Source organism: Balaenoptera ricei, chromosome 10 (genome assembly GCF_028023285.1).
Source record: "Balaenoptera ricei isolate mBalRic1 chromosome 10, mBalRic1.hap2, whole genome shotgun sequence".
Taxonomy (NCBI): Eukaryota; Metazoa; Chordata; class Mammalia; order Artiodactyla; family Balaenopteridae; genus Balaenoptera; species Balaenoptera ricei.
Window position 1 is genome coordinate 47,548,348 of NC_082648.1, and position 12,130 is coordinate 47,560,477.

Sequence of the window (12,130 nt, forward strand, 5' to 3'; positions counted from 1 at the left end):
CGACCTGTTGCAGGACCCAAGTTCAATATTCGGCGACAGAAAAATAGTACAGTGCTTGGATGCACCCTCCTCTGGGGCTGGATCTTCGCACAGCCTTGATCCCCACTTCTCTTCTTCGAGTAGGATTCAGGGACTGATGTCTCCCAGGCCCATCCTGGAAATACAGACAAGCCATTCAGAATATCTGTATTTCTTTATCTAAATCTGGTCTGCGAAAGTCTTTGAGTGCTAGAAACCATCTTCCAAATTCATTTCTTCTTTTAATCACTAAATAAATCTTCTGATACTAATTGTATGAAGCAAGGAGTAAGACACTGTTGGGGAAACTGATATGTGTACAAAATATACTTCCATTTATATATGATATATTGTGTGTGTATCATATATATATATTTGTGTATGTGTGTGTGATGTAGCTGCAAGAGTCGAGAAAGAGGAAAACCCACCCACCAACCCACCAACCAGATACATCACTCTAGGTCATAATATGTAAAAATCCTTTATTGTTGAGGTGTGGAGAGAGACATCATATTTTTAGGATGCTACAGAAACTCCAGGGCAATCTATAGTCAATGCCTGCAGGGACTGGGGAGGCTCACTAGGCAGTTTCTACAGCGGGTGGGGTAGAGGGTTGGAGAAGGGGTCAAAGCACAAGAGTGTTACAAGGATGTGGGAGAGGAAGGGAAATAGGAGTGCGTGCACCTGGGGATTGGGAGAGGGTGACAGGTGTCTTCACGATGCAGCCCAGGAGTCCAGAAGTGGAGTGCTGAGGACCAAATAAAGAAGAAATCACATCTCTGTCCTGTAAAACTCCCACCAAACACCCACTGGGGAGGCAGGAGAGAAAGGGAGGGGCATCTGTAAGGGAGAAGTAGAGAGAATGGAAGTCTTAACCCTCAGCTATCCCTGTAGACTTTGAACTAGAGGACTGAACTCTCCTAGCCACAGGTGCATGCGTCTTCCCAGCTGCCATGTTTATCACTCTATGGTCTGAGGGGCCCATGCAGAAAGAAGTACTGGCAAAGTTCATAGCATCCTGGCATCCCTATGAGCCAGGCATACACACAGCCCTGTCCAATGCACCCTGGCACTAATGCTCCCCTGGCCTCACCCAGTCCCTCCTCCTCTTTCCAGAAACCTCCTAGAGGAAGGACAGGCCCAGGGATCACTTCCTTTTTCAGCAGTTTCACATGAATAAGATGGCACAATGATCTGTGTTGATCCATCTCATCTAACCTCCTTTAAATGCCAGCCCCCAGGGACCTAGTGTCTATTCTTCCCGGCACCTAACAGGTTGAGAATGCACCATCAGTGGTGAGATTATGAGGGCTGCAATTATGGTCCTGGTCCCTCTGAAAGAGCCTAGGTTCACCAGAAAGCATTAAAAGTAGATTTCCACAATGCACTTCTTTCTGCCATTTGTATAAAATACTATGGCAAAATTGCACTGTAATTATCTTTATGGCCGATGCATAACGTTGGGGAGTGTATGTCATCCAGATATAGCTGCCCGTATAATTATCTGGCCGTCGGCAGGACTGAAATAACAATCTAATGAGAGCAAAATGACACAGTAAGTACCATGTAATCAGTGAGTTATGGTTATTACGGCTTTTTGTACCCTCTTGCCCTACACTGAATGGGGGGCCAGACCCAGTCTCTGGGCCCGGGGAGTCACACACAGGCAGTTTCATTGAGAGCCTGCTCCTGGTCCTTGGGGCTCCCTTGAGACCAATGAGTGTGGGTAACAGGGCCACAGAGAGAGGGGCAGGAGTCTCTGTGAAGACTGAGCCTTCCTGATCCCTCTCCTTTCCTCCCCTGACACCTTCAGTGGAAGCCAGTGCAAAGAAAGCCATCAGTGAGCTGCTATTGCTGTGTGTGGGAAGATGGTGTCGAGGCGGACGGTTCCGTGTTTTGACAAGACACTTCCCTGGGGGACTCACACTTGCATACCAAGTGGAAGAGCTGTCAGCCCACTCGGGCCCAGGGTCCAGCCCAGACAGCTCCAGGCAGACAGACCAGAGCCCGCCAGGGGCAACACTGGGACCTTCCCCACACCTCCCAGACTGCAACAATCACAGTAAAGCCAACACACAGCACTGTGTGCCAGGCACTGTTCTGAACACTTTACCTAGACTCAAAACCACAGCCCTGCAAGATAATACTATGACCCCTGTTGTTCAGATGAGGAAATTGAGGCACAGAAGGGTTTTGTAACCTGGCCAAGGGACACAGCTAGTGAGTGGCAGATCCAGGATTCAAACTCAGGCCATGCTCATATTCATTCCACTGCCCAGAGCGATTAAGATATAGTTTCCAGCTACTCCCCATTAGATTTCAGAGTTTGTTGCATTTCTTCCTAAATCACCCTTGCAAATAACTATATCGTGGACCCGGTAACCCGAGATTCTGAATGGTCTGAATGGTTTCAGCCTGCCTGGGAAGCAAAATGCTTCACCTGTGAATAGATGTGGTACCTGTAATTATCAGATGATGATCTCTCCACCTTTTGCACAAATCACAAGAATGGAGTCCAAACAAGAGAAGTTGCTCATCAAAGAAACCCCAGGGGAAACCCCTCCCTTGCCATTTCCTACCACTCAGTCGTAAGCGGGGGTCCATGAGACTGGAAAGAGATGAGAAACAGGGTGTGTGTGTGTCTGTGTGTGTGTGTGATCACAGGCAAGCACACACTTCTAAGTGTCAGGCACTGGTAGTGTATTTAGGCCATTAATTATGAGCATTAATACACATAGCATCAGAGGAAATGCTCCAATGCTCCTCTGGCAACCTACCCCCCCCCCCACATACACATACACAGTCCCCTCTCCTCTCCCTAAGTCCTTACCTCATTCCACGTTCGAGGGATACTTGAAGGTGTCAAAGCTGGGGACGTTCTCTTGGTTCATATCAATAGGAGTGTCTGGGGTGAAGTAAACAGTGTAGTTAGGAGGGATTTTTCTGCATATGACCTTCACCCTGACCCAATAGCAAAGGGCTGGCTATGCAGGACAACTTTGGAAGACAGAGTTGGGAAGTAGAGGGATGCTCTGTTTGGGAGATGGGGGCGGGGGGCGGGGGAGAAGCAGAGCTTGCCTGACCCCCTCCCAGCTGCAGCAGGACTATCTTATAAAGGTCTCCGTCCTGTGCTCCTGGGGAGGGCTGGACTGTGGATCCAAGCCGATTGGGTAGAAGGGGCGGAGGAACCCTCACTGTAGCTAAGAAAAGTCCTGTCTTTCCCTCTGGTGACAAATATGAAGCAGCTGACTTCTGCTACATCTTTGCCAGCACCCTAGCCCTTCCACCGACCTCCACATGTTCCTACCTGGCTGGATGTTCCTCTTGCCCATGAGACCCACAAAGAAGTCATGCATGTCACCTGCAGAAACAGGGCCAACATTTTCAGCAGTGATAGTGAGGGGCTGATACATTTCCCCAGACATGTGTCAAGACTTCTGAGGTTGGGTTTCTGGTCTCTGTTTCAGTGTCTCACCACAGCTTACTCCCCGCAGTTAGCAGGCTGTCCCCTAAGCCCACCCTCTCTGTCTACCTCTCCCTCCCCCACATTTCGGGAACTCTCTAAAATTCTCCCACCCAGCAGGTGCCTGGCTTAGAATCTTCACAGCCACCAAGAGATCCTCTTGGTTCCCACTAACCTACCAGTGGAGGGAGACTCCACCGTGCCCCGCACACCTGCTTCCTCTGGCTCTCAGCGGCCTCTCACATTCAGGAAAGGCTGGCTGAGCAGTTGCAGCTGGCATGTTGTTTGCGCCAGCTGAGCCGGGGCCAGCCGAAATAGTCACTGGGCCCTGTGCCCATGGAGCTCTAGGCAAGTGGTCAGCAGAGATCGGGAGGGAGAAGAGGCTACTCACGTTTCTGGGGAAGTGACGACTCCTTAGGACCTGTGAAGCAAGAACAGGCATGTAACTGGGGAAAGGAATCTGCAAAGTGATGATTAGAGGGGGTTCAGATCACAGCCCTCAATAATTCACTAAGCCATCTCCAGTCTCCTTCCCACTCGAAGGGGTCTCCCAGGCCTATTTAATCTTCAGAATCCTGCCCCACACGCCCCTCTGCCCGGGGCTGCTTCCTACCCACGCTAGCCTTGCTCAGCATTTTGAGCAATCCATCCAGGGAGACTGAGCGGCTGTCATAGAGTCTCCGGAGCAACGAGGGGGGCAGCTGGTAGAGATTCGAGTCCTTCTGGGGAGAGAAACAAAGAGGGCTGAGGAGGAGGCTCACACCCAATCCACTCACTCTTTCCCCACAAGAAATGGCCTCTTCTTGAGCTCATCACAGCTGAACTTAACGTCCTATTTCTTTCAGGATTTCCTCTGGTTTACACTAGAAGAGAAGTAGGCTCTCAAAGTGTGGTCCGTGGACCAGCAGCATCGCCGCTGGGAGCTTGTTAAAAATACATAATCTTGGTCCTACGCCAGACCTACTGAGACAGAATCTGCATCTTAACCAGCCCCCAGGTGATTCATAGGCACAGCAAGGTTTGGGAAGTAGATGTAAAGGGAACACATCGGGCATCCCTGTAGGCCGACCAACTGTCCCGGTTTGCCCAGGTATGTGGGGCTTTCAGTGTTCAAGCTGGGACAGTCCCAGGGAAGCTGGGACAGTTGGTCATGCTATATCCCAAGCTCAAAGGGAACTGACCCTTGGGGCCCCCTCCCAGCTCCTGCCACCTCTCAGTGAGAAGGGCCATTGGTTCTTTTCTCCCTGGCACACCCGGAACCGGTTTGACCAACGATGTGGTTGCCCCACTAAGTGAATGAGCCAGGAATTCCCGCACTCCCAAGAAAGTCTCATCAGACAGAGCTAGTGTCTTCTGGTCTGTGCTCCATGATTGAGTCACAGACAGGACTCGGTCCTGGGGACAGGTGGGGGTAGGCAGCCAGGGCCACCAGCAATCCTGAAATTGCCCCCACTCTGCACTGTGTCCGTGGATGTTCCTCTCTCTGCGTTTCCCACCACCTCGCCCTCTCTTTTCTTCTCCATTAGGTTTCTACCTCTGGTTTTCTCTCCCTCTCCCCTCTCTCCCCTGGATTTAGAATTTCACGAAGGCAGCATGCTCAGAATGAAGCCTCTTCTTCCCCTCCACAGATAAACCCCATTCTAGACCTGCTGCCAAACAGGGGTTCTTTCTCATCTTGGTGGTTTCTTTTTTAGCAACTTGGGCACAGCAGGATGGTTGGTGGGCACACATCACACACCCAGTTTATTGCGGCTGCAGAGAGATAATGACAATTGATCATGTTTGGAGATTTTCACCTTGAATCTCAGCGGTGCCTCTCTCTCCAGAGCCTAGGGGTCCTTGGGCGGCTGAGCACACGCAGATGGGCATTTACCCAGGATGCACCCACACACGTGCCAACCTGGCTGCCCAGGCACACATACATCCTACTCCCGTTCCGTCCCAATTTCCCTCATCCTCTCGGACCTGCAGGAAGAAGGGGCAGGATGGCAATCTCTATTTTATTGACCAAGAGGGGCAAGGTCTCAAAGCAAGTTTGTCTCAGAGGAATAGACCCAGATATTCTGAGTGTCTCCAGCTGGAACTTTGGGCTCCACAGTGTCCAGCCCATATCTGGCACTCGCTGTGTGTTTTTTGAACTGGTTCTGGTCTTTTGGAGCTGGTGCAACTACTGCAAGGATGCCAACCTATCATGCCTTGGGACACCTCACCAGCTGGATGAAGGCTGGTGATCTCTCTCTTTGCCGAGCCCACAACTTCCCACGCAGCCACTTCCCCAAATTGTTCAAATACTCTGCGCACCTCCTGTAATGAGATGCTAAACAGATCTGAGCTGCAGAGGCAGTTAGACTTCACACACTGAATTTGTAGTAAGTTCCACCTGTAATCATCTTAAAAGCATTCGTACCAATGTAACTGCTGTCTTTTCAAAACCTTGAGAAGACTTCCTCCCTGCTCTCCCCCAGTACCCCTACCCTGACAACTCCTACTCTTTTTCTTAGATGAACTTTGGAAATTGGGGCCCAACCTGTTTTGTGGGGTTTTTTCCTATCCTGACTAAGCAGAGGCTAGAAAGGGACATGGGAGAGGAGGGAAGAAAGGGTTGGGATGTTAGGAGCACCTGAGGTTATTGGGGGTGGATGAGCAGGGGATAAGGGCATTTATTTGAGTTTTAAAATAAAATAATACATATAGCTGATAGGTAAAAGAGCACACAAACGACTATTGGGGAGAGAAGTTCTGACTGTGTTTCATACCATCCAGGAAGTGGGGAGGATCTGCCCCCCTGCAAAGGGACAGAACCTGAGCTGGACGATAGGGAACCTGAGACCACCCTATCCTACCCTCGCAGTACCATCCAATCACCAGGTCACCAGACAATCAACCAACCAAACAACATATTAGTGCCGCACATTTTATGTACAAGGTGTCAAAGACACGCAGAGGGACAGAGACACGGACAGACATACTGGGAGAACATGAGGTCACTGGAGAGGCCGAGCTGTCAAACCCTCTGACGGGTAACTCCCAACACGCCCGTCCCACCTTCCTCCCTACCATGGTGGGACAGGCAGAGTGCAGCCTATGATGCTGCCCCGTACTCTGCCAGGCTGGGTGAGCCAGAAGGGGTGCCTTACCTTGCTGTGGCTCTCACCAGGCACCCCCTGTTCCTGTGACTCCTCACAGACCGCCCCAAAACTCCGAGCCAAGCTGAGGGCCAGGATAACTGCAAACAGCGGGACACTCCTCATGATGCCTAGGAGTGCAGAGAGACAGGACAGGGGGAAGGCAAGGAGGAGGAGGACACAACACAGGTGCAGACATGGGAGACATTCACGACTAGCAGCCTGGCTTGACCCTGCTTCCCCAGCCCCCAACTCTCCCGCCCAAGCCTTAGTCTGGGAGAGTCTCTGAGCTGGGAGGCGCTCAGTTTCCCTGCTCCCCCATCACATATTTCCCCAGGATATGCACCTGGCAATGAGCAATGGCGCGATAATGTGGGGGACTCTAGCCTCCCAGGGAAGATAATAGATTTATAGGACGTGCATGGGTCTATTTCCTTAGTCGGCTTGAGGAGGGATCCTGGATGCTATTTTCCAGCCCTAGGTACCCCAAGACTTAGGCAAAAACTTTCTAATATAGGAAGAATCAGTCTGTACCCACAGGCTCCAAACATTACTACATCAACCCCCATTGATTCCTTCTGCCCACCTTCCCAGTATCCTGCTCCCCGATCAAAGGCTGCCACCTTTATTCCCTCCTGACTCTGCCCCTGTCCTTTGCTGCCAGCTCCTGTCCATCCAACATTCTGCCGCTTGTGCCTACCTGTGGAGCGGCTCTGAGCCTGGGGCAGATGCTCTGGCAGGATCAGGGAGCTGGCCGGGAGCACTGTCTGCTCCCCACACACGCTGCTGGTGCTGCCGTGAAGAGAGAAATGGGGAGTGGAGGGGCTTGGGGAATGTGGCAGGAGCTCCGGCCCAGCTCCCAGATAAAGGCTCTGGGAGGGTCTGGGGGAGCCGGGGGAGGGGCTGAGAATCACCAATCCCAGGGTGGCTGGAGGGGAGGGGGAGGCTGGTGGGGGGAAGAGGGATATAGGCTGCAGCCACACACACACACAGCACAAACCCAGCAGTGAGCGGGGGTTATCCAGCAGCCCACAGTCCAATAGCCCCTGAGCTGTGCATGCTAAGGGATGATGTTGCGTACGGTTTGTCACAAAATTTCCATGCCGGAGCCAACTCAATAGGTGTGGTCCCTGGGCTCTTTCTGCTCCTTGTCCACCCACCAGCTCTTTGCCCTTTAAACTTCCAGCCTCAACTGCCTGGCCGAAACAATTTCCGCCAGGTGCTGCTCTGGCCCTTCCACCACCAGGATGAGCAGGCTCAGGTCCCTGACGATTGAGAGGTGAGTCTGGCACACCCTTCAGTCCTCAGTTCTCCCTCTGTCCTCCTCCCAGCTGGAGGTGACCCATCGCGTTGGTCCTCAGACCAGTAGGGTCAGTACTTCTCCCCACTAGTGAATGCAGAAAACTCCAGGGTCTGCCCCCCTCCACCTCCCCAGTGCCGGCGCCTCTCCCCATGGCCTCCCACCCCACTCTTGACCCCTGCATCAGCCTGACGTAGTTGCATCCTTCCAGGGTTCTGACTTCTATCCTTCCTGCTGTCATCTCTGAAAGGAGGGACGGAGCACCACGGCTGAGTTGTTCCCCTACCCTCACCCCCGCTCCAGCACTGATCTCTTAACTGCTTCTTTTTCTCCTCACAGTTGCATTTTTTCCCACTCTAATCTGTCTCCCTACAGCTTAGGCATCTTCTCCCCTGAACTTTCAAGCCTCTGGTTCACGCCCCACAGTCGAGGGGCCTTATTCTGCTCACTTCCCACCCAAGGTAAGAGAATCCCGGGGGAGAGGCAGAGTCAGGATCTGACCCAGATCCAGAGATAAAAGACCCGGAGAGAAAAACATACTGCTGTAGATGAGGGGAGGGAAAGTGAAAGCCGGCTCCAGAGCAATCATCACTCTTAGCGTTTATAATGGGTGCAGAATTTGAACATTTGCAAGACGCTTCGGCAGAGAGCAATCCAACTGATTTTCATCACCTCCACCGTGTGAGTAGGAAATATTCCTATTTTCAGATGAGGGAACTGAGGCTCAAAAAGTTCAGTCACATGCTCTAGGACATATAGCTATTGGAGAACAGCCTCAAATTCAGGTTTTTTCTCACTCCAAACCTCCCCTTCATTTTACTGCACTGGTCTGTACTTTGACCAGTAAGGAAACAGTTAAGTCTCCCAGAGGGAGTTGGGGGTCCACCTCTCCAAAAGACCTGGAGATTTGGGACCTTGTACTCTTCTACATCTTGGGATTGGGAAGAGAATCATAGCTCTGTTGCATATTTACTACAAAGACTTCTGCTCACCAGCACCTTCCCCAATCACCCTATTTAAAATTACTACCACTCCATTCTCCATATCCCTTCATTTCTTTTCTTCATACATTACATCAAACATACTGCAATTTTACTTATAGTCTGTCTACCCCACATCCCACCAGAATGTCAGCATTATAAGGGCAAGGACTTTCGTCACTTTACTGTTGGATTCCTAGCTCTATAGTGCTTGGCATATAATATGTGCTCAATAAAAATTTATTTATAAAACAAAAAAGGAAGCCTGAGTCCAGCTTCTTGCATTGCGGCCCACAATGTGGATCCTCCACAGAGCCTCAAGCACTGCTAAGGTCCTGAAATGTTTGTCTCCCCACCTTACCCACCCTGGGGTTTGGGCCATACTGAGAAGTCATTCCAGCTTCACGGGGCCCCATGTTCATCCCCGAGTGAGGGCAGCAGCTAGGTCTCAAGCCCCCTTAATTATGTAAGAGGCCAATGGGGCCTCATTAAAGGCTTCCCATTACCCAGCTAATTACAGGGCTCCGTGGGGGCAACCATGGCCCAGGACTCAGGGTTGGGAGCCTTTAGTGGAATAAAGAGTAGAAGTGGAAGGCTGTTTACATGTTAATGGCATGACTGGTTCATGCCTTTGAGAAGCTCAGATGCTATTCCTAATTGGACTTGGCCATCTCCCACTTCCTCCTCTTCTCCTCCCTCACCAATCTGGAAAAGGAGGTCCAAGCTGGCTGGAGGAAATTGGGGGTGCAGTAGGAAGAATGTGTTAGACTGAGGGCTAAGAACAAAAGCCTCCTGGGTCCCATCTCTACATCAGCCTCCCTCCCCCACCAACCCATCCATCCCTGCCCCCAAGCCCTGGGACTAGGGAAGCAAGGCTTCAGCAAAGGTCCGTCATGAATAATGTCCTTTGATGATGAGGCATCTCACAGAGGATGGCAGGAGCCAAGGATGGGGGGAGCAAGGGAATGGCAGGGAGAATTGATCACCCCTTGATCTCTGGGATTAGCAAAGACGAAAGAGCTGATGCTAAGTCAGAGAGGTGATGAAGGAGGGAGGCTTCGGAGGGCTAGGGCAGGCTGGGCTTCACTTTGCCCACAAATCATATGCAAATGGCATGTAAAGCAGGTGCTGCAGCTACAGAGAACCTAGGTGTTTTTCCTTTGAACACTTACTCTTTATTTGAGCCACACCTCAGACACTAACTGTCGCTGGCCTAGCAGAGCAGGATCCCTAGCAGATCCTCCCTCTGGAGCCCCCCTCTTTATTGCTGGTGCAGGTTGGGGGTGACCCAGTAAAACACTGAGCTGAGACGCTTTAGTTGGCCATTCCCAGGGGTCAAGGTGGGCCACGTGCCTGTGTGCACGAGCTGGCCTGCGTATGTCCACCACATGCACAGCTTGGGCGCAACATGTGGACCCCTTCGACATCCTGGAGGGGTGCTGCGGGCTGCTGAGGGAGGGGGCGGGGCCATATGTGACACTGGGTGGAGATACCAGTGAGGAATGGAAGGATGCAGAGTCCTGTGGCCAGGACACAGCCGGGAGACAACCCACAGCACAAGGAGAAGGGTCCCTCAGAGCCTGGGGAAGAAATGGGCTGAGCCAAGAGGGCTGAGCTAGAGCTGGTTTGTGCTGTGAGATGCTCGAATGGCCCCTCTTGGGGGTTAGGGGACTCCAGGATGGCTTGTGCCCCTCAGAGGCTCAAACAGCCTAGACTTTGAGAGAGCTGGACTGGCTGTGAGCAGGGGTGGGCAGCAGAACTTTAGCTTCTTCCATCATGATGGAGCCAATTCAAGCCCTGTAACACAGGTGGGGAAACTGAGCCCCTGTAGGCTTCAGGGGACAAAAACACACACTCCTGAGCTCCAGAAGAGAAGAGAAGCAGAGACAGGAAAGAGGAGGAGGGAGGGAGAGATGGGAGAGTAAAGAAGAGACGACTCCCCCACCTCCCTCAGCCTAGCATCTATCCACATGACTGACGGGGGGAGGACAGGAAAGAGAGCAGTGGCCCTAGCCCTCCCCCCTCCTACCATTCCCAGCCCGGAGAGCTGACAGTGCCTTCAGCCCTGGGAAAGGAAAAGCAGGATAGGGAGCAGCAGCTGCATATTCTCCTGAAATTGCTTCTGAAAATGACCAGACACTTCACTGGGAAAGTGACGACAATTTGGGCCCTGGGAGCAGGAGATGAGGCGGAGAGCGGGGGCGGTCAGGCTCTGGTCACCACCCCCCTCTCGGCCTGGTTCTGAGAAGTAAAGGACGGGAGAACTGTTGGGGGTGGCGGAAGGGTGGCCAGAGCCCCAACTCTGGACACGGCTCCCCACGACAGCTCTAACCCCTCACCCACTGGGAAGAGCTGCCTCCCTGGGCCCCATCTCAGCTCAGAGCAGGGTGTGCCAGAACACGGGGCTGGCTTGTGCTCTGAGGGCTAGATTAATCTGCAGGCAAGAGTATGAGCTAATCAGGTCTCCCGCCAGCATGATTACCTGGGGAGTGAGCTGCCTGCCAGTGGAAGCTGAGGTGGAGGGAGACCCAGCCTCAAGGCACAGTGAGCTCAGCGGAGACAGGGAAGAGGCAGGGAAGGTAGAGGTCCGAAAGGAGGCAGAGCCATCCGGACAGAAACAAAAGGCAGCCATTTGTATGCTCGCACAGAGCGCAGTCTACATTTTACTGCAAACCCAGGAGCTGCTTGTTCCCCAAAGGTAGAGAGCAGAGTGGGAGAGGCTTAGACAAGACAGAATCTATGAGGAAATAGCCATGAAGGAAGTGGGGGAGGGTGATATTTAAAGCATTATACAAACTCTTACGTGTTAACATTAGTCAGAGCCCACAGCAACGGGGACAAGGAGATGGTGTGAGACAGCTGGAAACCAAGAAAGAAATAATGACGATGACACATGGAAAATAAATGAAGACGATAGGGAAGAGGTCAGTCATAGGGATGGGAGAGTCCGGGTCGGGGGGGGCGTGTCCCCCTGTCAAGTGCCACCAGCTGCAGGCCCCAGCTGTGGGGCAGTGATTAGTAAGATAACTGTTGGCAGCAGCCTGGCATCTCTGGTGTACGGAAAGGAAAGGGGCGCCAGGGGGCAGGTGTGACAAAGCCCAGTGCTGAGCTTGGGGTGGAGGGCGCTATGGAGCTGGGGACCCTGCATTCCCCAGCTCACCTCAGCTCGCATGAGCCCTCCAGCCTTGGGCCTCTTTTCCGGCTAAATCTCCAAAGGATCCCAGTTTCTGCCAAGAAACTCCCA

The 12,130-nt window shown here is 52.3% G+C and overlaps 1 protein-coding gene across 4 annotated transcripts; it reads right to left on the minus strand.

The window, feature by feature from the left end:
• Positions 1-505: 505 nt before the first annotated feature.
• TAC3 (tachykinin precursor 3) lies at positions 506-7,652 on the minus strand. Of its 4 annotated transcripts, none has more exons than XM_059934662.1 (7): positions 7,307-7,419; positions 6,619-6,737; positions 4,095-4,200; positions 3,873-3,902; positions 3,326-3,379; positions 2,849-2,923; positions 506-766 (listed from the first exon to the last, which is right to left on the minus strand). In XM_059934662.1, exons 2-6 carry the CDS (start codon positions 6,730-6,732, stop codon positions 2,850-2,852), a joined length of 378 nt encoding a protein of 125 aa, XP_059790645.1. In that variant the 5' UTR covers positions 6,733-6,737; positions 7,307-7,419; the 3' UTR covers positions 506-766; position 2,849. The 4 variants fall into 4 exon arrangements, with proteins under 4 accessions (XP_059790645.1, XP_059790644.1, XP_059790643.1 ...); XM_059934661.1 differs by having other exon boundaries at positions 4,095-4,203; XM_059934660.1 differs by lacking the exons at positions 506-766; positions 2,849-2,923 and adding an exon at positions 7,607-7,652 and having other exon boundaries at positions 3,219-3,379; positions 4,095-4,203; positions 7,307-7,398.
• Positions 7,653-12,130: the final 4,478 nt, after the last annotated feature.

Coding starts and splice junctions, on each gene's coding strand:
- TAC3 (XM_059934660.1), bottom strand. CDS start 6,732: ATGAGGAGTGTCCCGCTGTTTGCAGTTATCCTGGCCCTCAGCTTGGCT. Junction 4,204..6,618: donor CTGGTGAGAGCCACAGCAAG/GTAAGGCACCCC, acceptor TTCTCTCCCCAG/AAGGACTCGAATCTCTACCA. Junction 3,380..3,872: donor GTCGTCACTTCCCCAGAAAC/GTGAGTAGCCTC, acceptor CTGTTTCTGCAG/GTGACATGCATGACTTCTTT.